Genomic DNA, 27,044 nt, shown 5'->3' on the forward strand with positions numbered 1-27,044 from the left:
TTTACACATCTGCTCTAAAGTTGTTCTGTTGCAATGATCCATTAAACGAACGAAACAATTTAGGTATTGACCTTATGTTTCGAAATCATCAATCAAATACGTTCTTTGATACTAAAAATCATCTAAATCCTTGCATCTAAAAATGCAAAATACATATTTAACAACAACACACTACCCCAATACTTAACTTTAATACCAACACTTCCATAAAAATCACGAAATTCCATTATTCGACGACCTTACGGAGTAGAATTCCATCTTAAGTGCTTTTTCGAACAAATCAATATATTTCGCAACCACTAAGAGATAGACAGCATTCTATATTCAGCAAAGTTGCTTATTTTACTATGTTCTACAACTTCGGTTAAGGCACTTTATTTTTTGGATGCACTTAAAAAACAAACAATTGTGTCGCCGTATTCGGTGTATTCACGGTCACCCTAATAATGTTAAAATAGGCGCCCAAAAAACTTCTCCAAAGGCACACCCCTTGAAAAATCACGTAGTTTTTACACTCGCGTTTTTTTGAGGTTAGGCCCCGCTGTAAGATGCACATCCTATTTGATTCATATCAATAACGTTTTCTTAAATAATTTCATCAAATTTTTATCTAATAACTTTTGACCGGTAAGACCATTTCTTATCAAATTTAGCAGCTATATTCAGAGCGTTAAGACCTTTCGTTTGATACTAAAATGATTAAAATCTGATTCATCTGATTCAAATCGTTACACATTGCACAGTGGTTCAAACAGCGAAATACGTGATCGTGTGATATTGCGTCGAAACGTGAAGTTTTTCGCATGTAGTGTCTTTAAGAACATTTCTTGGTATAACAAGCCCCTTCTTGTGAGAGAAATCTTTGGGTGATTAATTCCCTTAAAAGTGAGATACGAAATTTATTTTCTCGTATATTCGAGATACAGGTGCGGTACTTTCGGTAAAGTTGTAGTAAATATTAATACAAACAACTTTGTCAAAGACACCATACTTGTATCTGTTCATGGAAATTATCTATTAAGCGTTATTCGTGGACAAACCCTTTTAAACAGTTTTTAAACCCTGACTTATTCTGGTCAATGTTTACGTGTTCATAATGTTCTAGAAAGTTGTTTATCTTGCTAAAATCAACGTTTCTGTAGAACATTATTATATGTTGTTTTCTAATGTTTCGGAGATTTTGAGCTTTTTTGGTGAAAAATAGTACTTGTCAATTGGTATCTGTTTGTATCCTCAAAAGTTATAGTTGTTTTAAAAATTCATCTCAGTCATGTTTACAGAACAATTAAACTGTGCTTCGGATGCAATAAACGCCATTTTGTTTACGTTGACAATCGCTACAAGTTACAACAACTACAACTTTTTCGTCTATTTCTGGTTCGAAAATGAATGTAGACTTAAAATTGACGCAATTAATAAGAGAAAAGCTTCCAAATAACTAACTTAAGTCTATTTTGTTCAATTTTGCATTGCTCGCTCCTTCCGCATTTTCGCAAAACAACATTTGATGATGAGTCTTCTCACATACACCTTTATTTAACATAATTAACTATGTATGACGTACTGCTTACTTAGTCATTCCGAGAAAATTCGGTCTTTCATGACTCGGCCTTTTGTGACTGTTGTTAAAATTCGGCCATTTGGATTTCGGCCATTCGGTACCAGCGCATTATGAGTGTAATCTTTTGAAAAGACACCAATCCAAGGTATTGAACAAAATAGGCTTAAGTTAGTTATTTGGAAGCTTCTCTCTTATTAATTGCGTCAAATAATTTTAAGTCTACATTAATTTTCGACTCGAAACAAGGCGAAAAAATTGCTGGTAACTCAACTTGTTAGAAAGAGATTGCCAACGTAAACAAAATGACGTTTATTGCATCCGAAGTACTTTTTAATTGTTCTATAAACATGACTGAGATGGATTTTTAAAACAACTATAACTTTTGAGGATACAAACAGATACTTTTAAAGGTTTTTTGTTGTACTTTTAAGTAGGAGTTGTTTGATCTGCCACCATTTGCCACCTTGGGAAATATTTAAGCTCAAAGAAATACTATTTTTCATCAAAAAAGCTCAAAATGTCCGAAACTTTAGAAAATCACGTATAATAATGTTCTACAAAAACGTTGATTTTAGCAAGATAAACAACTTTCAAGAACACTATGAACACGTAAAAGTTGACCAGAATAATTGAGGGCTTCAAAACTGTTTTAAAAGGTTTGTCCTCGAATAACGCTTCATAGATAATTTCCATTAAGAGATACAAGTATGGTGTCTTTGACAAAGTAATTTGCATTGATATTTACTACAACTTTGTCGAAAGTACCGAACCTGTATTTCGAATGCACGAGAAAATAAATTTCGTATCTCACTTTTAAGGGAATTGATCACCCAAAGATTTCTCTCACAAGAAGGGGTTTATTATACCAAGAAATGTTCCTAAAGACACTATATGCGAAAAACTTCACGTTTTGGCGCTATATCAAACGATCACGTATTTCGCTGTTTGGACCACTGTGCAGTGGAGATAATGTTTTTATTCAGTTAAATAAAACCCAATGCGTGCAGAAAAGCTATTTGCTCCAGTTTCAGGCTATGACTCTTTTATGAACAACATCTTAGAGCTATATTAATATAATCGTAAGATCTTCGCATGCCGTGATGCAAATAAATTTGCTGTAAAGCTCAAAGAATTAATACAAACGTTAAACTTCTTCGCAAACACTGGTAAATGGAATGTATTTGCAGTTTTCTTGACTGACATTTATATTTTCCGGATCGTAAGATTCGGGCTCAACTCGTATATACATAATTGTCTACGTGACAGAAGATAGAGTTGACTGGGCGGGACTTAACAGGGGGAGGGTGTACAAGGAACGTGAGTATAAATCAATGTTCCGCCATTCCAAAACGCCCGGATTCTTCGGTTCTTCATCAAACTTGGCAAACGAAGTCCTTGACATAAAAAATGAGTAGAAAGATGATCGACAAAATGCAGGGTGGTCCTTAACAAGGGGGGGTGGTCCAAAAGGGTAAAATGGTTTGCAATTCTCTTGCATTTAGACCGATTACAGTCGTACAATTGACTGCAAAAAAAAGGGATGGAGTTACGGGGGTGAGGTTCGGGAAGGACGGATATATGAAAAAAAAACTTTATTTCGCTACCGTTAAATGGATTTTCAGAGAGCAAAAAGGTGCATAACTTGCTACGTGATAGATGAGGGAGCTGACTGGGAAGGAACTAAAAGGGGGGACCAGGAACGTGATATGAATGTATGTTTTGCCATAACTCAAAAACTTGGATGGTTTTTCATCAAATTTAGCAGCGCTGTGGGGTTGACGATCACTTACAAGTGGGGAGGAAGGTTCAAATAGGTAAAGAGGTACGTTTCTTTTGCGTTTGGAACGCTAGCGGTTGTTGACAATAAGAGGATATTTCTGAAATGGGGAATAGGGTGGCCATTGACAAGCGGGAGGTTCTAAACGTCGAAAAGGCTTTGTGTCGATTTATATGGGTTACCGAAAATAAGACAAGGTTTTTAAGAGTAGCTGGGGTCAACAGAAGAGGGGAGCTGACAAAGGATAGACACATTCAAGTGAAGAAAGAAGGTTTGTTTCTTGCATTGTGAGAATTTTCGTTGAAATAACAGATGTACAAGTAGCTGAGAGACAAAGGGGCTCCGAGCAGCGATGTTAACCTTCCAGACATTTGCATCGCTGGCTCCGAGTAAGATCGCACAATCAGCTAGTAAACGATAATTGAAGAGTAAACGGATTCCTCCGCAATAAGCAATATAAAATATGAAAACGACCTACACGTACGTGAATGAGTAAACAAATAGGAAAAGAAAACAAACAGTAAGAATGACAATGGAGATCGCGTATTTAAAAAAAAAAAATGAAAAAAAGGAGGAAAACTGGCAAATTATAAAACGCTAGAAAAGAAAACGGAAAAGATCAAAACAGCGAAGAAAAGTACAAATAAAAAACTTGAAAAAGAGATTTGTGAAAACAGTGATGTGAAAAAGAAATAAATAAAACATGAATATAAAAAAGAAATACGGAAGAAAACGAAATAAAAACGAAAAACTGTATGATAAAATAAAACTAGAAAAAATCAAATAATAACAGAAGTGAAAGACAGGAAAATGGCAGAAAATCTGAAATAGAAATTGATATGGTGTATTGAAATACGAAAGGGGAATGTATGGTACAAAATTGGGAAACAGTTAATGTGTAAATGAAATGAGACAAAAAACGGGAGAAAGAAGATCGTTTTGAAAAATGGAATTGAAAAAGAAGGGCGGTATGGTAAACTCGAAAGGATGGGACTTGCTGAAGTCCTACTTGGCTGATCGGCATCTGGCTGTTAAAATCGGAAAATCACTACCCAGCGAGTTTGTTGCTACGTCCGGTATTCCACAAGGCAGTCATCTAGGCCCGCTCATCTTCGTGCTATATTTTAACGATGTAAACTTTTCGCTACGAAGACCTAGGCTTTCCTTTGCTGATGATCTTAAGATCTATCTCGGTCAAAAACGTTGAAGACACCATGTTTTTGCAACAGCAACTGGAGAGCTTTTCTAGATGGTGCAACGAAAATAGAGCGGTGCTCACCATTAGCAAGTGTTCAGTGGTGACGTTCTCCAGGAAAAAACGGCTAATCCTTTTCAACTATCATCTAGGAGGTGAACTGAGTCCTACATCACGGACCTGGGAGTCCTCCTTATTCACAGCTGACCTACAAGCAGCACATCAGCTACATCGTTGCTAAAGCATCCCGCAGTCTTGGCCTAATCATGAGAACTGCGAAAAACTCCACCGATATACATTGCTTGAAGAACTTGTACTGTGCGCTTGTCTGTTCGACGCTGGAATATTGCTCGGCGGATTGGAATCCCCATTATCTCAACGGCGTCGATCGGTTAGAGAAAATACAACGCAAATTCATTCGATTCGCCCTCCGTCGCCTGCCTTGGAACAATCCGCTCCAGCTACCAAGATGAGAAGCGCGCCTGATGCTAATTGGACTGGACACCCTAGCAACCAGTAGAAATCTGTGCCGAGCAATCCTTGTAGCTGATATCCTGCTGGCGATGGTTTCTCAACCATATTAGTCTACGAGCTCAGCCACGACCTCTTCGTAGCAGAATGTTCCTCCGAATACCGTTTCGAAGGACAAATTATGCAGCAAATGGGGCCATCGTCGGGCTACAACGAATTTTTAGCCAAGTGTCAGCTGGGTTCGACTTTCATCTTAATCGTAGGACTATTCGTCAAAACTTTTTAAACATTTTTCGTTAGACTAATTATCATTAGGACAACAATATGTCTGTTAGTCAATAAATAAATAAATAAATAGAATAACAGGGAAAAATATAGAAGGAATCGAGATATTGGAAAGGCAAGTTGAGAATTGCAATAAAAAAATGGTAAAAATAACGTTGAAAAAGAAGTGAGAAGAGAGGAGGGAAAACGAAAAGAGGAGTAAGAGAAAAATATGGTAGTCTAAATGGGAAAAAGATATGCCAGAACTCTGAATTTTGAAGAACAACTTATTAATAACAAATAAAATAATACATTGAAGATTAAAGAAAGAGTCATTTTAAATTAGCATTTTCAACACTTATTTGCCCTACTCAATCAGTACGAAAAGAATGAAGGTTTAAAATCGCCATCTATTGTGAAAGAACAGTTTAACCAGTAGAACGCTTTTAACTAAAAGCAGTCCAGTTGGTGGACTGCCTGTTTCATTTAGCATCTTCTACTTTAATACTTCACAACTGATCCAACCTTATAACTACTGATTGCCAACAAAAAAAAATTCTAAGCGAGTAAATAGTTTGACGATCATCTCACTGCATCTTGCAAGGTTATTCTGCAACAACAAGGCTATCGGAGATTTGTAAACAAATCTCAACAGTTAACTGGTGCAACAAACCGAATGAAACGTTTAAAATCAACAATTCTGGGATAAAAGCGTTAATAAAGCTCAGCTCGTGTATTATTCTTTACTAACTGTGTCGCAATGAACTAGTAAGATTAGTAGAAGTAATATGCATGAAATATTATATTCCGTCACTCACATTTTCGCACGCTCCCATTCAATTTACGATGGATCGTACACAGTGCTGTGTTCGGTTTTCGGGTAGACTGTTAAGTTCATTCGAATCACACAGCGAGCTTCGTCAAGGTGATGGTTTCTCATATCTGCTGTTCTGTTCTACTGGGTGTTATGAACCGAGCATATAAACAGACTAAGTCCCTATACAAAGGCGCACTCTGTACAAGACGCTTATCAGACCGGGTTTTCTCTACGGGCAGGAAACATGGACAACGCTTGAAGAGGACCTGCGAGTGCTCGAAGTTTTCGAACGACGAGTGCTACGAACGATCATCGGTGGCGTACAGGAGAATGGAGTATGGAGGCGGGGGAAGAATCATGAACTCAGGCAGTTTTATGGTGAACCCAGTATCCAAAAGGTGGCTAAAGCGGGATGGATGCGATGGGCAGGGAATGCACCAAGAATGCCGACCAACTACCCTGCAAAGATGATGTTTGCTCCAAGAGGGACAAGTCGACCAGAAGCGCAGCGAGCAAGATGGTTAAAACAGGTGGAGCGAGATCTGACGGAGAGTACTCGGTGTCCAATGAATTGGAGAGCGGTAGTCCACAACCGAGTTTACTGGAGAAACCTTGTTCAACAGGTTTTGTCTTAGGAGGGCAAACCACTTAAGTAAGTAAGTAAGACATGGGAAGTAAAAATGAGCTAGTACATGATTGGTTAATTCATAAATACTAGCAGTGCTTGACGTTTATACATTTGTCATTAGTGAATATATAAAAATGTATGGTTTTCACTATATCGTTCAATTCGCGGAAAGATTTCTGAAAACTGATATAAATATCTTTCGAATTGATTAAGAAGTAGCCGAGTATTAGCGTTCATAACCTATAATTTTTTGCGAGAATACAATTAGAAATAACAATTTTTACAATCAATAACTTCGTAAAAGGATAGTGTTAGAGAGTTAAAGACATATAGAAATAGAAAAGTGACGAGTGACATGATGATATCTATAGAAACCATGCTAAATGAAGACAAAGAAAGCGAAATTTAATTCCAAATCCTGTTATTTAACTTAGTTCGAAATAGTTGAATGAGTTGGCGGTTGATTTACTCCTGTTTATCCAGTACTTCCCGAATGAACCATGCTATGTTAATAATAATCAAATTTGCAATGAAGAAAGGTAATTTTTCCCACAGCAAAATAGCAACAAAATAGCGAAATTGAATTCAAGTACATTTCTATACTGTTTTATGACTTCCGGGAAATCGATTCGAGGACTTATACGTGCTTCTTTTATCTTTTCCACAGTTCCGTCGCTTGGTGAACGATCTCTACATCGGCGGTTACACCGTATCTCTCGTCACGCTCGTCGTTTCGTTGTGTGTATTTTTCAGCTTCAGGTAAGCGTTGCTGGCACCTCTTCACGGTTTGTTGGCTATCATTTGCAACTTTGTTTCGTCTCGTTAGTATATTTTCTTTGGTACCGACGATTTTTTGTCACCCATTGCATTGGTTTCCGGCATTTTCGGGAAGAAAAACAGGTTCATTAGCCAACATAACAAGCTCGACCCACTCTACAAGCTCGCGGATGTACTTGGTGATTTGAATTTATTCGGACCACTTGTTTAAAGAGCGGCTATTTATTTCTTTGTAGTTGTTAGAAGCGAAAAATTTTACTCACTAAGTAACAACGTTAGTATTTCAATCAATGAATCAAACGATTTCGAACCATCAAAGAGCTTTTTCTGGGCATCGGCTAAAGGTCAGCACAGCTGATTCCCATCTTTAATAGCCTTTTATGAATGTTTCACGCCATATTTCAGACGGCATAAACGACCCTCCAGGCTATCATTTCGCAGAATTTCTGAAAAGTTTATCACACTCGGTGGCGTGGAATGTCGAGCACAGATTTGCTTTTACATTTTTTTTGCAACTAGCACCAGCGAGGCGAGGACGAAGGCTCGCTGTTTTGCTTCACACTCTATTTGGCTATATTTCGTGGGAATCGTGGGAAGGATCAACGCCAGGAGAAGGCAAGCGCCTGGCAAATGTACATAAATTTTCGATGGTGTCGAGCTTGTATTGACTGCATCGAACTTTGCCCGGCGGATTTGTTACGATGTCAGTTCGATTTCGATATTCTGCGGGTGGCTTTGGTACAGACACTTTTATCGGGGTTGTTTGTTGGGTTGCTTTTTGACAGACGATAATGTACATTTACCTTTTTGTATTCGTTTGTATTGGCTTTTATTGTCTCGGTGAATCCGCGACTGAAAATTTAAATAAAAGCATTGTTAAGAAATTGATGCTTTGACGTGGAATTGGGTGAGTCCTTTTAATTTTATTCAGAAGGGTTTGCTTTTACATTAGCGAAGCGATGTGAAATCATTGCGTTGCTTACTAAGTAGGCTGCGAAAACCAAAAGTTTGTTGTTTATCGTAATATTTCAATTAACAATCAATTAATTTCAGTTAGGTAATAATCAAACGATCAACTGCAAAAAGGTTTCTACTTTTCTTTGGTGAAATGCAATCAGGACTTTGAAGTGTACCCGCATTCGCATCCACATTAACCTGTTCATCTCGTTGGCGCTGAGCTGCATCTTCTGGATCGTGTGGTACAAATTTGTCGTCGAGGATCCGGAGGTAGCCAACCGGAATGGGGTAAGTCTGTGTTGCAGTCTATGCTAGTTGCACTTTGTAGTTAGCACTTGAGCATACATTATTCAGTTGGTTGACAGAGCAATTTCCATATCGTTTACCTTGGTTGGTGCCTGCTGCTGAATTGCTGTTACGGGCAGAAGCTACCAACACGTGCTAGAGTGGTTGGTGAATGGTTGTTTGTTTATTTGTAAGTATTATTTTGCAGGCAGGGTGAGAGGAAACCAATCGGAGCCAATTCTTTGTTACGATTGGAATTTCTCCATAACGAGCATTTGTAGGCACTTCACACTGTGAAGTTTATTGTGAGTTCACCATTGATCCGACTTTGTATAGCAAAAAACTATCTGAGCAGTTTCGTTAGTCGCAAGAGTCGTGGCTATCAATTACCAGAGACCGCCCTTTTAAGGATGAACACATGTTTATATGAAGATATAAAAGATTTTCTTTTCTTACTGACCTTGGTTAAGCCATAAAAGACTAGCAGTTTTGTCACCAAAAAAACATACGAGTTTTTAAAACGATTTTAGTCAGTGAAGTTTTCAATGCATTTTCTGTGGATTTGTTGCGACGAGCTAGAGTTTAATTTTAGTTAGTTCCAATCGTTACACTTGTTCATAGCAGATAATTTATCAGTGTAACAATTAACAAAAGCAGTCGTTATGTACTGCATAGCAGTAATGGTTTCATTAAGGCAAATAAACAATCAACGATACAAAGTAAAATCCCATTTAATTCTAGTGTAACTTAAATATAGTACAATTAAAAGGAATTTTCCTACAACTTTCTCGTTGATTCGTGGGTGAATATATACTAAGATTAGTTCGAAAACAATTAAACATTATTCCAACCAATCACGAAGCGAAAATTTCTTAGTTAGACAATGCATCATTCTTTTCATTTTTCCAAAAGCGAGTACCTCAAAATCGATAGTTTTCTTCATTGGAGTTGATGCGTGGAAGGATTTTCCGATCGATTAGTGCAAATATCATCTATTGGGAATTGACTGAATTATAAGTGTGTAAAACATTGTCGCCTTGATGATGTCTTTTTCAACCAAATACGAAGCGAGAATTCTAGTTAAACAATGCTTCATTATTTTCAATTTCAAATAGCGTGCGCTTAAGAATCAGTGTTTACCACAATAGTTAAAAAAAATGGACGCAGTGGTAAGAGTACCCAACAGAAGAGGAAGAATCAGTGTTCTTCCTTTCGGTCAACGCGTAGAAGATTCTTCGATCGATTGGGGCAAAATTATTGAAAATCGAAACTGCCAAGTTATTAGCGCTTACAACCAGGCCATTTTTCGAGAAAATGACCCCCTATACTAGCTACCTTCCAGTGTGACGTAGTCATACGTCAAAAAGTGGCGGTATCTTTTGATCCCAACAGGCCGAAGATATTTTGCGACGATTAAACCTAGACCAATTTGATGTCTCTGCTTGGGAAATACGTTAGAATAAGTGACAAAGTTTTCTAATTCCTACAATATTCACGTAACTTTTCAAAAGGACCTAAGTAACATTGAGAGACTCTCTTTGGCGTCCCTCTCTTCTGATTATTACGGCGATATAAATACATTCTAACAAAAAATTTCCTCTCACTTAACTAGATAGTGACGCTAGCAACCGATTCATGCAAAGCTGGTGCTTTATAGTGCATTTGCATTGCCGTGGGAGGTGAAAGAGAAGAGGCACAAAGAGAATCTCTCAATGTTATTTAGGTCCTTTTGAAAAGTTACGCGAGAATATTTCATTTTATTTTTGCTTAGCCCGATTAAACCTAGTTCGATTTGATGTCTGTGTTAGGGAAGTATGCTAGAAAAACTAGGAGGAAAGGTCGATAATAAAAACAATCTTTGATTTTTGTAAGGTAACAGAACAGCAGTTGCTTTGTGCTTGATTTTGTCAAATTGTCTCCGAATGCACATTTGCGAATGCTCCGAATGCGCCAGGACAACTACAACAGTTAGTCTACAACCGGGTCACACACAATTATGGGCCATCATTAGAGCTTTATCAGCCAATATATGTGTATATATTATATTAACTGATTGATAAAATTTTCACTCAAAAGTACCACTAATAATTTGATCAATTATTAGGTAATATTTAAACGGAAAATAGCAGGGTCATTCCACGTCAAGTGACCGAGAAAAAGTACAAACTTGTAATCGACCTTCTCGGATTTTCACCAAACTTGGCCCGATTGTTCGTTTTGGATCAAGAAGCAAAAATCCCAAGTTTGGTTTCTTCTTCTTCAGCAACATAGAGCCGGGGTGGCTCGTGCTGTTTCAAGCACTCGTCTCCATTCAACTCGGTCTTGGGCCACTCGTCGCCAATTTCCTAGTCGTCTCAGAAGTCGCAAATCGCTTTCGACCTGATCGAGCCATCGTGCACGTTGGGCCCCCCTGTTCCTGGTGCCGGTGGGGTTGTTGAAGAGGACCGTTTTCGTCGCACTGTCGTCCGGCATCCTTACGACGTGTCCGGCCCACCGTAGCCTGCTAACTTTTGCTAGATGTACGATGGGAGTCTCCCCAAGCAGTGCCTGTAGCTCGTGATTCATACGCCTCCGCCACTCTCCGCTTTCAGTTTGTACTCCGCCAAATATCGTCCGCAGCACTTTCCGCTCAAACACGGCAAGGGCGCGTATGTCCTCCGTAAGCAGCGTCACGGCTTCAAGTCCATAAAGAACTATCGGTCTAATAATGGTTTTGTACATTGTTAGCTTCGTGCGGCGGCGTATGCTTCCTGATCGCAGCGTTTTACGAAGGGCAAAGTAGGCCCGATTTCCCGCTTGGATGCGCCGCTGGATCTCCTTACTAGTGTTGTTGTCCGCGGTCACCAGCGATCCCAAATACACGAACTCTTCTACCACTTCTAGTTCGTCGCCGTCAACGGTTACCGTCCGTGGGAGGCGCACATTTGTTTCCTTTGAGCCTCTTCCTTTCATGTATTTGGTCTTCGACGCATTTATTTTTAGCCCAATTCTCCTAGACTCCGCTTTCAGTCTGGCGTAGATTGCCTCCGCCGTCGCAAAGTTCCTGGCAATGATATCGAAGTCATCTGCAAAGCCTAGAAGTTGGCTGCTCTTGGTAAAAATCGTGCCTCTCGTTTCGATGCCCGCTCGTCGGATCACCCCCTCAAGAGCGATGTTGAACAGCATGCAGGATAGACCGTCACCTTGTCTCAACCCTCGTCGCGTCTCGAAGGGACTCGAGAGTGTCCCAGAGATGCGTACAAAACACATCACTCGATCCAATGTAGCTCTGATCAGTCGCGTCAGTTTGTCCGGAAAACCGTATTCGTGCATTATCTGCCATAGCTTGTCTCGATCGACTGTATCGTATGCTGCTTTGAAATCAATAAAGATGTGATGCGTGGGCACGTTGTACTCCCGACATTTCTGCAAGATCTGTCGGATAGTAAAAATTTGGTCCGTAGTTGCGCGAGCCCCCATGAAACCCGCCTGATAATTCCCTACGAAACCTTGTGCTATCGGTGACAGCCGGCGTAACAGGATCTGGGAGAGTACCTTGTAGGCGGCATTTATCAGCGTAATACCGCGATAGTTGCAGCAGTCTAGCCGATCACCCTTTTTGTAGATGGGACAAACCACTCCTTCCATCCATTCCTCCGGTAACTTTTCCTCCTCCCAAATCCTCGAAATAACCCAGTGTAGAGCCTTTGCTAGCGTTTCTCCACCATGTTTATAAAGCTCTGCCGGTAGGCGGTCCTTCCCAGCGGCTTTATTGGTCTTCAGCAACCTGATTTCTCGTTTGACTTCTTGGAGATCAGGTGCTAGGACATCACTATCTTCCATGGGCGCTCCTAGGTTAATTTCCGTTCCGCCTCCTTCTGCGACTTCGCCATTGAGGTGTTCATCGAAGAACTGCTTCCACCTGTCGACCACCTCGCGCTCGTTTGTAATTAGATTCCCTCCCTCGTCCCTACACATGTCAGGTTTCGGTGTGTAGCCCTTCCGAGTTTGGTTCACCTTCTCATAAAACTTGCGCGTGTCATTAGCTCGGAATAGTTGCTCCAATTCTTCACGATCTCTGTCCTCCTTTTGGCGCTTTTTTCTCCTCAGGATCGTGGTCAACTTGTTCCTAGCTCGTCGGTACTTGGCCAGGTTCTCTCTAGTGGCAATACTTAGATAATTTTTCCAAGCATTTTTTTTCTCCTCCACCGCTTGTTGGCATTCCCTATCAAACCAATCATTTTGTGTACTCCGAGGCTCAATACCTAGTGCCGCGGTAGCGGCCTCTCCGATGGCCGAGCGTATTCTGCCCCAACCGTCTTCGAGGTTTGAAGCACCTAACTCCTCGGAAGAAGGCAGTGCCTCGCGCGTAGTTCTCGGCAGCTTGTGGGTTATCTAGCTGCCTGATGTTCAGCCGAGGAGGGCGGCTTTGACGTGTCCGGTATACGGTGGACAGCTTTGAGCGCACATGTACTGCTACTAGGTAATGGTCAGAATCGATATCCGCACCCCGACGGGAGCGTACGTTCGTGATGTTAGAGAAGAACCGGCCCTCTATGAGAACGTGGTCAATTTGGTTCATTGTACGTTGGTCAGGTGATCTCCAGGTGGCTTTGTGGATTTCCTTGCGCGGGAAAAAGGTGCTTCGGATCACCAGGCCTCGGGAAGCTGCGAAGTTTATACATCGTTGGCCGTTATCGTTTGTGTCGGTGTGCAGGCTATGGGGTCCTACCACCGGTCTATACATTTCTTCCCTACCGACCTGGGCGTTCATATCCCCGATGACGATCTTGATGTCCCGTGACGAGCAGCTGTCGTACGTTGCCTCCAGCCTCGCGTAGAACGCTTCTTTCTCATCGTCGGGTCTACCTTCGTGCGGGCAGTGCACGTTAATGATGCTATAATTGAAGAAACGACCCTTTATCCTCAATACACACATTCTCTCGTTGATCGCCTTCCAATCTATCACGCGATCCTGCATTCCGCCCAGCACTACAAAGCCCGTTCCCAGTTCGTTGGTAGCGCCACCGCTCTGGTAAAACTGGGCCTTTCCGCCACGGATCTTCCATACCTACTCTCCTTTGCGACAGATTTCCTGCAGAGCTACGATGCCGAGTTTGCGGGGTTCCAGCTGTTCATCAGCACCCGCTCGCAACCTGCGAAATTTAGCGATCTGCAGTTCCAAGTCCCGAGTCTCCATTCGTCGTCCTTATTTCGTCGCCTAGGTCGATGCCGAATATTCGCTCCGAATATGCTTGAATGTTGTTAGTTAAGTTTAGTTTAGGTGTGTAGCCGTACTGGGGCAACACTACCGAGTCTCGTGATGGGGCTGCCATCTTATAGTGCCGAGACTCACTACCTCCTTCCCGGTTAGTATACGACCTTAGTTTCCACCGGGGTTGGTTACCCGATCTCCGCTAAGGTTGCTCGTATTCCGGCTGGTACCACGAGGAGGTCGGGATCGGAGTTGCTGGATAAGAGGCTAACGACCACTATGGGGTCTATATTCCGCATTATCCGGCCGTTTACCAACCAGTTTGGTGCTGATTGGACTTTCCCTCGAGTTTTGGGAACCCCCCCTTTTATTAGAAAAAGCATCATTTTCGTCAAATTCGCTTATTTTCTTTTGCTTATATCTTCGTAAATATTCAATTTAGAAAAAAAACTTTGTTCTACATTTTCATGGGAAATCATCTGAGGAATCCGGCAAAAATATTAGTTTTTCGCGGCAGTGCTGCCAATTACTTTTATTTTCCATCTGAAAACTAAATTTGTATTTTTCTCTCAATGAGTACAATTTGATCTCAAAAATTTCAACACCATCGTGTTTCTTCGTGTTACCGAAGCTATGTTTTTCCTAGAGCATTAAATGAGCATTAAATTATGCTCATACTTGAGTAGCTCTATCTTCACCGGAAGTGTCATTTCCGAATATTGTCCTGCTAACTTTATCTAAAGCTAGCAGTGCATTGTTTTTCCTATGAAACAATGGACCATTAAATTCGTCGTTAGGAGCATTAATTAGCATTAATTGAGCATCAATTAACTGAATGGTGCTACTAATGTTCTGCTAACTTTGTACTGCCAGCTTTAGGGACATTCAAATTTTCGTCGTCTGTTCGACCTTCTGTGGCTTCATTTTTGCATTTTTGGTCGCTTTTTTTCAACAACTTTTTACTACCGTTGTCGTGTTTTTTCCTGTTTTGACACCTTCATTTTGGTATCGTCATTCTGTTGATATTTTTTCTTATCTTTTCATCGTATTTTGCTTTCATAACCTTTTTGGCACCTTTTCTCGCCGTCCTGTTTTTTGCAAAGGCAACCAAAATATTGACTTCTTTGCTGGCGTTTCTTTGCTCGTCTTTGTGCCCTATATTCGGCGTCCTTTTATTCATATTTTATCGTCATTTTGACTGAAGTTTTTGGAGCGTCTTAGTAGAATACGAAACCTAAAAATAAAAAATAACAAAACTTATCCAATTTAATTCTACTATGTGTATTTTATTCACGACAGATACGTAACAGACACTGAGGAAGCCTGCAAATCGTAGGCGAAATACGTATCTGTCGTGAATAAAATACACATAGTAGAATTAAATTGGATAAGTTTTCTTATTTTTAGATCTTTTTGACGCTTTTTAAATGCTATGTGGTTTTTATGTTTTGTTTGTCGCTGTGTTGTCATCTTTTCGTCGTCTTCAACATATTTTCATGTTAGTACCGTTCGTCTGTTCGTCCTTCTTTTCTGACCTCTGAGTTAGGCATACTTCGTTGATATTTTCGGCGTGTTTTGGACGTTTTCGTCGTTATTTTTATTACTGTCTTTGCATCTTTTTGTTGGTTTATCTTCTTTTTTATTGCCATCTTTTCGTCGCCTTTTGCCATCGTGTCGCCTTTCGCGTTTCGTTTGTCTTTTCGTCTATTTTTGTAATTCTGTCAATATTCTGTTTATTAAAAGTTGGCTTTTTACAGCCTTCTCATCGTCGTTTAGTCTTTTTTGTGTCGTTTATTCATCATCTTTTTTATCATCTGTTTTGTGTATTTAGTCGCTTTTTAATTGTTCATCTTTTTATTGTCTCTTCGTCGCTCTTTTTACATCTATTTGTAGTCATAGCGTCGTTATAGTCCTTTTTGTCATTTTTGTTGTTGCTCTGGCTTTTTTTTCGGCGGCTTTTTATCGTAATTTTGCCGTCTTTTGTCTTTTTTTTATCGTATTTTCATTATTTTATTGTTGTCTTTTTGATACATTTTTGCCGTCATTTTATTATCTCATTGTTGTCTTCTCTTCGCGTACGTCGTCTTTCTGTCATCTCTCTGCCATACTTCGGTCGTCCTTTTATGGTCTTTTGCCATCATTGCAATGTAGTTTCGTCGTCTGATCGGCGTTTTTTGAAGTTTGCTTGTGGCATTTTTTGTTTAATTTTCATCAGATTTTGCCGTTTTAATTTTTTGTTTTGTTTTAACACTTCTAAACGTCTTGTTTTTTGTTTTCTTTGCCGTATTTAGTCATATTTTTTCTTTTACCATATCTCATTGTTGCTTTTTTAACGCCATTTAACCTTTTTAGCATATTTCATCGCTCTTTTGAGGTTTTTTAAATCTCTTTTTTTCGTGTTTTGTTCTTATTGTCGCTGTTTTGCGCGTTTGTATCGTATTTTCATATTGTTACTGTATTGCATTTTCGCCATTTCTTCATCATTTGTTCATTTTTTTCATCGCAGTATCGTCGTCTCTACGGGGTCTCTTCGTTGTTTTTTTTTCCATATTTTATACTTTTTCTCGTCGCCTTATTGTTCGGTTTTTTTAAGGTACTATAGAAATTATATTGGAAACTATCAAATGGACAAAGAAATTGAAACGAAAATGGATCGCGCTTTGCCAGACTAAGAGAATAGAGTTGCCATTTATACCTTCGAAAAGCCTCCACTTTGGGGGAATTTGGGAAGCACCCGTTAGGGCTATGAAAGTTCACTTCAAACCAGTTGTTGGGAAAACAAGATTAACATTTGAGGAAATGAGCACTTTTTTAGCCCCACAAACTTAAGCTATAATAAACCTGTTGCTCTGTCGGAACCGCTGCACATAGCGGAGGTGGGACGGTTGACCAGACGGACGCAAATGAAGCAATATTATTGTGGGAAAGGTGGTTGGAGGAGGCTGTCCTTGCCGTGAATAATTTTTCGAGATGACGTGATACGGTAACAATCCATCTGTTAGTACATGAAATTATTATCCATATATTCGATTTATAGAAAAAACACCACGAAACGGAATGACACAATTTGATTTACCGTTTTTAAAGTGCTTCAAAGAATGAACTCTCTATGGAAACCGCCCGAGCAACCAGTTTACGGCTGGTAGATAATATCATTGTCATCATTTGCGCAGCCATTATAACAAGCAGGCTGGAAAATGAAAGCTTCGGTGGAAAAATGAAAGCTTCGGCGGAAAATCTCGGCAATAAAAGCAACAGTTTATTGCTTTCAACAGGCACTATGCATTCTCCGTGGACTGTCTCCGACAATTAGCGGGATATTGCATTTTTTCTATTTTACTTGAATTATTTCAATTATGTTGGATTTAAAAAAAAACGAATAAAAACTATTTCAGTTTTCGTTTCGGTCGACCAGCTTGTATTGTGCTTCGCAGAGCATATGGATTCCAGTTTTTGTCATCATCCGACGTAGTGCACATTGAGAGCACTAAATTGGACAGTTTTTATAAAGGAAAAAAATCCCGACGCGTGACAGGAATGAAATATTCATGCTTTAGCAATTGCAGTCAACCTCGAAGAAAACGCTCGCGTTACTTGTTACCTTTCAAGCGGGCAAACACAATGAACGAGGGCTTATGATTTTGCTTTTCGCGCAGAGCGAAGCGCAAGTAATAAGCTTGTGGTCCCATATTCTTTCCGCTTTCTAACATATATTTTTTACAACCGATATGTTGCGGGTACTATGTCCTGTGCTGTATAAAATGCAACGACATGAGAAATGATTGCACTTTGATGCATATTGTGATGCTACGGGGTGGATCCTCATGTGGTTTTTTGATGTAGTGTACATGCACATAAATCACCTAACCTTTGTCTAAATTACAGGAATTAGACGCCTGCGGCGACACACCAGGCGATTTATCACACTGCTTTGATTTGCTGGTAGTTTTTATTGTATAGATAATTGAAACATTTTTGTTGGTCGCTGAGAATCGAAATGAGATCATTTTTTTTTTTCAAATCAACCACTTTTAGTTAATTAAACAAGAGATTTTCAACAATTGATTTTCTAAAAGAAAGAAACTGGCATTCTGATAATCGTCTTTTTAGATCTAATAACTACCGTGCATCTCCTTTGCATACACAATTTTCTAAATGAAAAATCCGCTTTGATTAGCAACATTTGCCTCGATGAGAAAAGCAAACAACGGCTAACATGTGGTATGTTTTTATGCATTCGGTAAAAAAAAGCTGGACAGTCGGCAAGTTTTTTTCCCGTATGGGTGTGAATTTAGATGGTGGTTAAGATTAATACCGACCAGCAGTCTGACACTGCACAATCACCAACCGTTCGCTTGGCACGTATTTTGGATGCCGTTTGCACTTCGCCAAATGGTGCTGCCATTTCAACCCCGCTTTTGTTTCCGGGCAATGCAACCTAAAGTAGTAAGCGAAGAATCGAACCAATTTGTTCTCCAACTTAAAAAACCAATTAAAATAAAGATTATAAAAATGGAAAATAATTAAACGTGCCCGGGGATGTGCTGACACCACTGCTGCATTAGCGGAATAGGAATTGTTGACCAAACATTCCGGAAGCAGCCCAAACCAATTGGCCCACATGTGTGGCTTCAGGAACATCTGGTCAGTTCGCAGTGTGCATCCCAGGCGGTCCACCGCCACATAAATCGGCATGCACTGGCGGCGGCACTGGGAGCGCACGGGAGCGGGAGGTCAGGCCAGAGAATTTACTGACATTGCTTTTTGGATCGTTATTTTAGCAAGATGGCAAACTCGGTGGTTCGTTGTGTGACGACGATAGAGAGTCTAGTGGGAGATTAGCACCACTGCAACTTGGTCCAGAATGAGTTTAATCTTCTGGTTGCACACCCCGGTGTTTGTTGCACCGGAATTTTGTTTCTATTTGTAGAATGGAAAGTATATACTCTGAGGTAAATATGATCTGTTACCTTTTTACTGTTACTATTACTTCTTAGCAACACATGTTAATTTCAATTCATCAAATTTTCACAACCAGTTTCCAACCAAATTATCGATAACACTTTATCTTGAACCCGTAAAAGATGCGGAAAATTCTAGCGATAAAACTAAGTTTTCAGGAAGCAATCGGGATTGCACCGAAACAACACACTTGGCCAATATTGATGTGTTTGATTTTCATTAGCGCATGTTCATTTATCAGATAATCAAAATTGATTGAAATTTCCATTCACTGATATGTGGCATTATTTGATAGTTTGAAATAATATCAACTGAGAGCCATTTTCTGCAGCATCAATCAATAAACATTATAGGCATTATAGTTAGCCACTGACAATCGCCAAAAGAACTTTTAAGAGACCGCACCAAGCAGAAATAGCAAGACAACGTTGTTGGAAAACACAACACGAATGAAAAGCTTTACCTTAATACGTACCAGCCCGTCAATTTGGTTTAATTTTTAACTTTGGGCATGTTTCGGCATGGAAAAAGCAAGTAACTATAGAATGGCGTATCCATTTCTACGCAATTAATTTACTTATTGCAAAATCACCGATCGATAAGTTCGATTCTGTTTTGATTAGACAGGAAATGTGACGAAATCGGACATGAACTTGGATTTTGAAGACAAAATCCTATTCTTATTCTTATTAATACCAACACAGCCACAATAAAGGATTCCAGGAATAAATTTTAATTATTTCTAATCATAGAAATATTTTAAATTATTTTCTTGTCTGTGTACTTGCAAAATATCAAAGATATGTTGCAAATAGTGATGCTAAACCGGTTTTACCGGTATTACCGGGCTATTTTACAATACCGAAATACTGGTTTTTCCAAGACCAAAAGCCGGTATTTTCGGTATTTTTTGCATGATCAAATAACAAATCAAGAAGCTTGAATCACTGACTGGTAAAGCTTTTAAAGCACGGGGAAACTTAAATTCATGATTGAAGGTTCTACAAATAATAACTCAATTATATAGTTCTTCCAAAGGGAAAACCCTGAAGTACCTCACCGCTGTCAGCACAGAGCCGGAGTGCCTCATGCTTTTTAAGCAGTCGTCTGCATTCAACTCGTTTCACTCCACGGGCTACTCGTCGCCAATTTCTCAGTCGTCTCAGAAGTCGTAAATCACTATCGATGAGGAATTCATGAAGAAATAAGAAATTGTCGCAGTGCTAGAACCAGCCTTGGCTGCTGTCGAATTGCTGTACCGGAAAAATTGCAAACTCTACGAACTACGAAATTTAAAACTACTCTCGGAACACTTTTCAAGTATCGCACAACTACTGTTCGAGTTACTGTATTGGTAGAATTTCAGAGAGAGTTCGTATATTTAAATTTATTCGTTTTATAATTAGCCGCACTATTTGTAATGGCTTTGTAATATTCTTCAAGGCATCAAGGATGTTTTAATAATAAAATTCTGAAAGGTTTTTTTTATTTTAAAAGTCAATAGAATAAACTCAGAAACCGAGCAGGCAGAGGAACCAAATCAACTGAACCTTCAGTTATAATTTATCATAAATGTCAGTATCTAAGCAGCTTATTAAAAGCTCTTGAACAAGGGTTTTCCTACGCTGCATTCCTAACTTATCACCAGGAATTGTTCTTTCTTTCTCTGTGGACACCGAATGAAGATTCTCTGCCTCCGGAAGTTTTTCATTGAAACTTGTTCTCGTTTAAAAGATGACACGGTAAATTCTCTTTGCATTGTTATATATATTTTTTGATGAAATAGTCAATTAACTATGCGACAGAAATTGAATAGCGTTGATTATGGAAGGATCTTCTTCAAATAATATGATTTTTAAATATAGTTTTCAAGAGTTAACTTTTACCGGTTTTTTACCGGTTTTACCGGTATTGCAATTATCAATACCGAAAAACCGGTTTTCAAAATATCTCCCGGTATTGGCATCTCTAATTGCAAATGTTTAATCGGCCAGGCCAACTGTGAAGTATTGCCGCAAAGACGATTATGAGAAATAAATCTTGTTTAGTTGAATTAATTACACAGGTCTGCAAAAACAAAAAAATTTTCAGATGCATGAGATATTTTAGGTGAATCATATTTTTTGAGGTGCTGAATCCAAAACTGATTTCCGTTTGTCTCCATCACGTACAGATTTTTTGCAAATTATGCTTCTTATATGTAAAAGTCACAAATTAGATGGAAAAATTATTATCACAGATTCGTATTAAAAAACCTGAATAAGATATTTTTCTGTTATTTCAGTAAATTTTTACTTAAAAATACAGGAAAAATACTACTGGACTGAAATTTTTATCTTTACTCTTTTTTTGTCCTTCAACACTGAGTTAATGTACTCAGGTACGCTCACTTACGCAAATTCAACTGCTTTGCCTCACAGAAGCAAAATCTGTAAAAGATATGTAAGAAGCATTTGTAGAGCTGAATATAATCTACAATTTTGTTGAATAGAGTAGTGCATTATTTTTTCCATTTATAATAAAGACGGCCTTTAAGCCTTGTTTTATAAATACAACGTTTGTTTGAGCTAAGGATAAAGTTGCAATAGTATTACCACGTAAATACAAAAGTAATGAAGTACTCAAGTCAGAAGGATTGTAGATTGCATTCAGTTCTACAAATGTTTCATACATGACTTTTATCAAATTTGCTTCTATAAGGCAGTACAGTCGACTGAGCGCAAGTGGGTGTATCTGAGCGCAACAAATTTGCTTTAAAATAATATTCTCCATAGTTTCTCCATCGTATATGGTTTTATTTCAAAACATAGAAGGGTTTACATTAATAAATACAATTCTGATGTAAAAATCAATTTTTTAATGTAATTTATATCCGGGATATTTCTGCTGCTTTATGTCTAAAACCAAATTTCAAGATTATTCAACAAGTATTACATGAAAACGTGACGTGATGGACAGTTTTTATTATTCTGAATTCAGTGGACAAAAATCTATAAGAATCAGTTGAAAAATCCTATGCAGTTTTTTTGATGCAGACCTGTGTTATTCATACATAGATGCATTTCAAAATCAACAGGGGAAGAAGAAACGGGGACGTCTCGTACCAACCGTTTTTAGTTAACTGTAAATTTATTTCGTTGGGAGTATCTTTGCTAATAAAGGTTAGGTGATACTCCGGACCCTCGGGGATGAATTTATGGCATTTAAACCAAAAGCCCAGTTGCTATTGGCCAAGGTTATAGCGCCTTATTTCGCTCACTGAAAATATATAAAATACACCAGCGACCCAATAATTGATTAAGTATGATTAAGTATTTTAGAATATATAAAAATTAATTTAACAATAATTGTGGGCAAAACTTGATGTAACTGTGCAAAATCCTCCGTCACCGTAGAATAACTGATTCAAGAATCTTCGAAACAAGATGTCCGAAGAATCGAAAACTCTCCCTTCCGGAAAATAGAAGACCCCGAACTTGCCATATACTGCCCTTTGATTTCGCAGTAGAGTATAGAATAAATAAATAAATATAAAGAACGTCCTCACCCGATTTTAAATCTGGCGCTCAGGTTACACTGCCAATCGATGTCAGTTGGTTCGGCCAAGTCCTTAAATATTTCCGGAATACTAAGGGGAAGACGACGAATTTCGATTCAGCAGGTAATATTGATAGGTATTCAATTCTTCTAGAAGTTCACGACGGCACGTTCGCCGAGAAATATCGGGAACAAAATCGTTCCAGATGCGTTAAATATAATGATTTGCAACATAAATTGACATGTTTTTTGGCATAACCGAAAGATACTTGTATTGTAAGTGCCATCGGTTGCGTGTTTAGCGTTACCAGTTCAAAATAATTCGTGGAAAAACCCACTCTGGCACTAACTGGTCCACTAATGGTTAATTTATCCTATACTTATACGAGGCAAGATTTCCAAACCAATCAGTTAGATAACATTTACTAAAAATTTGAATGTATTTTGGTATAAATACAACACTTTTCACTTTGAGTTATGGGGCCGTATGAATAAAACAGTTTGCTTTGGGGGGCTCCGTAGCCGCAAGGGCAGCGAGTCTGCTTTGACAAGTGAGTGGTCGTGGGTTCGAATCTTAGTAGAATCAAACCCATTCGATGTCAAGTGACTTTAGCATGGGTTTATTCTTCATGCTGAATTCTATATTTACCCACTGGAAACTCTTGACAATGCAAAAGTCCCTCTTATAGTTAAGTGTACTGGTCAGAGGAACGAATGAGTCCTTGCCAGAGACAGCTGTAATATGGGATAGTACTGGCAGCGAGGAATAAGTGGGTAAAGTAGATTCAAGCTTTGAAGGAAGCGTAAACCCCAATACACACAAGCACGCATAAAATTTAATAAGCATATCGCTCATTCAATAGCGATTATAGCAAAAAGAAATGCAGTGCAGGTCTTACAGCAAATGCCCGGGCGAAATAGATCAACTATACTGGTAGCAGTGATGAGCCACACAGCAAAAAAAAAAACAGTTTGCTTTGCTTTTCCCGTGTAAATCTTACGGAAGAAATGAAGCAAACTCTTTTATTCATATGGCTTATGGTCACAACTAACATTAAAGCCAAAGCACCATCATCGCAAATATGACGTGCCATTCGAATGTCCTTCTCATCTGACATAACTAGCAAGTGGCAACAGGAACGTAAGTTAGCGACGTCGATTCACTGTCTTTTGCTCCGAGAAGGTATTACTAGTTTACCTTCACAGTTGTTACATAGCAGAAAATGTGGCACATACGCAAACATTTCTGTTTTACTTGTATGAGAGTCTTTATCTTCCTACCACAGGGGTGTGTTTCATTTGTATAGGAGCCCCCTTTGTTAAAAGACGGATGGGTCTCAGTACACCATAGAAAAAAATCCTGGCCTCTAAAACCCCCACATGCCAAATTTGGTACCATTCGCTTGGCTAGTTCTAGAGTTATAAAGAAATTTGTATTTCATTTGTATGGACCCCCCCTCTTAGAAGGGGAAGGGGTCTTAGTACACTATAGAAAAAATTCTTACCTCCAAAGATCCCCTCATGCCAAATTTGGTTCTTTTTGCTTGATTAATTCTCGAGTTATGAGGAAATTTGTATATTATTTGTATGGAAGCCCATCCCCTCTCCTAAAGAGGGGAGAGGTCTTAATTTACCATAGAAATAATTCTTCCTTTCTGAAACCTCCACATGCCACACTTGGTTCCATTTGCTTGATTAGTTCTCGAGTTTTGAAGAAATTTGTGTTTAATTTGTATTAGAGCCCCCCCTCTTATGCCCTCTATAATATTGCTCTCTTATATCTTCCATAAAATTGCTGATCATTTTATCTATCCAACGACATATAAATTGTTTAGTTTCGTTTAGTGGTTTATTAGTTATTAGCATTTGAAATCTTTCATTCAAACGTTACACTTCTATTTTCGTTTTCACAAAGCGCTACCCAGTCCCAGTATAGTAAACAAAGATGTAGTCCTACGTCAAAACCAGCTGTAACTATTTGAAGAAGCCTGAGAATTGCAATGAGCAAACCGCACCACTCAAGGGCCTATTCGGTGAATTGCTGTACTTCAACAAAAGGCCAAAAGCGAGTGAGTTGGTTTATGTACCTGCCCAGGTAACAATTTGGGGTTTATTACACTCTTATGATGGCATTTAAGACCAAAATTGGCTTGGAGACCATCATAAGAGTACAATAAAACTCACATTGTTGCTTGGGTATGCTGTCTACATACCGGCTTATTAAAGATAACTAGTTTTGCAGTGACAACAGCTTGCTCCTGGCGCTAATGTACATTTCATTATCTATGTACCGTGACCGCCCCTAATTCTGCGCAGCTCCTAATTCTGCGCATTTTTCTTTATATGAGTATTTTTCAACATTGTGCATAACTATGATCATTGCGTTATTTTTTTTATAAATGTCTGTTGAATATTACGCCATTATTCACTAACGGGCCATAATATTTGAGAGCGAAATAATTTAACGTGAAACTAAAAGTATTTTATATGGCAGAAAACATCGTCGGTAGCACCCAAGCTAAGATTGTCCTTCTAGAAAATTAACAAATTTATGATCGAAATTCTTTGCAATGATCCAATTACCCAGCATAATTAGAAAGAATAATTAGTTTTAGTCATGTTTTAGACAAAAAGAGTGATTGCATGCATTGCTTTCCTTAGAAAAATGCGATGCAATAATGCGCAGATTTAGGCACAGATTTTTTATTCATGTTCCAAATTCTGCGCAGTAATGTATCCTACGAAGAAATCGCGAAAGAATACGCAACCTCGCCCAAATGGCTGAGGTATAGAGGCATGAAAATTCAAGTAGAATCTTTAACTTGCATTGATTGGCATCCTGTGCTGTGTCTCGGGGTCCGAACCTACGAGCGCCAATTCATGAAACCATGTGTTCTATTTTTTTGTTAATGTCCAACCTCATGGGGCTGTCAGAGAGTGGGGAAGCGGTTTCAATATGAAAACACAATTTTTAGTAGTAGTCTACAGTGTAATGTTCAGTATGCAGAAAACCCGAATCAATTCGCCCTTCACGTTATCGAGAATAAAATATAAAAATGAGGCAATCAAAATGATAACAATATTCCTTTGCCACCCGGACAGCACAAGAAGGCCGGATCATGGATTTAATTATGGTAATGGCTAATGCCGGATTTTTTTGTATGCTTTCAGCGTATAAAGACATAAAAAGCATGGCAAGAGTATTTATTTTCACTTTTTGGGTGCGCAAAATTAGGAGCAAATATGTGCAGAATTAGGAACATGGGCAAGAAAGTGCGCAGAATTAGGCACCGTGGATAAGTTTACGAAACGAAAAAAATACTCAATTGTTGGTCGATTTATAATTCCCATATTTTTTACCAGATATTACAGACCGTAGCACTACACGTTGCTGCTATCCACGTTGTTAATTTAAATCTAGGATACTTAGAATAGCGGAAGAATTATAAAAATGTCTTAACTGCGCAGAATATGGTACGTTCACGGTATATTAGCGCCAGAAGTCAGCGGTTGTCACTCAAAAAGTGGCTATTTCAACATGCTAGAGGCATTCCAGGTGCATCTGCCTCGCGCATTTCTAGCAGGGTAAATGATAACCTTAAGGTGGAATTAAAAACAAGATGAATTTTCTGCTTAATTGATTTATATTTTCATATCAGAGGGAAACGTACGCGATTGCTTCAGTGGTTTTTATGTTTATTGAACAAAAATTAGCATTACATTCATTTCAGTATTGTTATATAGCGGCAAAGTTCTTATTTGGGAAAGCATGGCAAAAGATTGGAAATATAGCCTGACTTTAGTGGCATGCAGTGACAGTTAGTGGCATGCCCATGGGTTGCCCGGGTTTGATCTACAGATTAGTTGAAATTGGACAAAGGACCATCAGAATGATACTTGGCAGTAGCAGATCATTCGTCCTATGCAGGGCAATTTGGAAGGGAAAGGAATGTTCGTCTGACACTTGTTGCTGGCTACTGGAGACCGAGGAATCCAAGTAATATTTTTGTTGTATAATAGCTTATTAAACTATTGTACAGCTAACTTCCTCAATAATTCAAAATAATGGACGCAGTATTTTAGCTGGCCTAATAAACCAGTTGCCGTATGTTCGAATCCCAACTGGGAGAGGCTGTTACAGTCAATAGGATCGTAGCAACTGGTCCTGCAAATGTGCTGTACAGAGAATCAAAAATCACGAGCGCACAACAGACAAAGGTATTGTCCCTACTTCAACAACAACAAGATATCCTAGCTGTTTATCGTGTGAACAGATGGTTCATGGCAAACAGCATGCTGCTTTCGAAAGAGACACACTGTTGTATGCAATACGTATTATACGCAACAAAAGCAAACTTAACAATGTCGCACTGTGTTGGCAGCGGCAGTGTTTGGTAGTTACCAAGGTAACATTGTACGCCAGACTTTGGATCAAAGCAAGCTAGTCATTTTCTTAAGGTTTTTGCTGTTTGTCCCGTTTGTTCAAGTTGCTGATAAAGCATTGTCTTTAACAAGTCGACTAGCAACAAAGACATATTTTATTGTATACCTGCATCACCAACAACAAGCGCTTGTGATTCTCACTGGCGTGAAGGGACATTCATTTGTGCTACTATTTT

General features: G+C 39.0%; 1 protein-coding gene across 1 annotated transcript in view; it reads left to right on the forward strand.

Moving 5' to 3' along the window:
• The window catches only part of LOC128743270 (calcitonin gene-related peptide type 1 receptor-like), a 120,333-nt gene that overhangs the window by 65,026 nt on the left and 28,263 nt on the right, over positions 1–27,044 (forward strand). Inside the window, exons 5-6 of the mRNA XM_053839814.1 lie at positions 7,381–7,472; positions 8,609–8,735. Coding sequence (XP_053695789.1) covers positions 7,381–7,472; positions 8,609–8,735 — 219 coding nt within the window. The remainder of the gene's footprint in view (positions 1–7,380; positions 7,473–8,608; positions 8,736–27,044) is intronic.

Source organism: Sabethes cyaneus, chromosome 3 (genome assembly GCF_943734655.1).
Source record: "Sabethes cyaneus chromosome 3, idSabCyanKW18_F2, whole genome shotgun sequence".
NCBI classification, from domain to species: Eukaryota; Metazoa; Arthropoda; class Insecta; order Diptera; family Culicidae; genus Sabethes; species Sabethes cyaneus.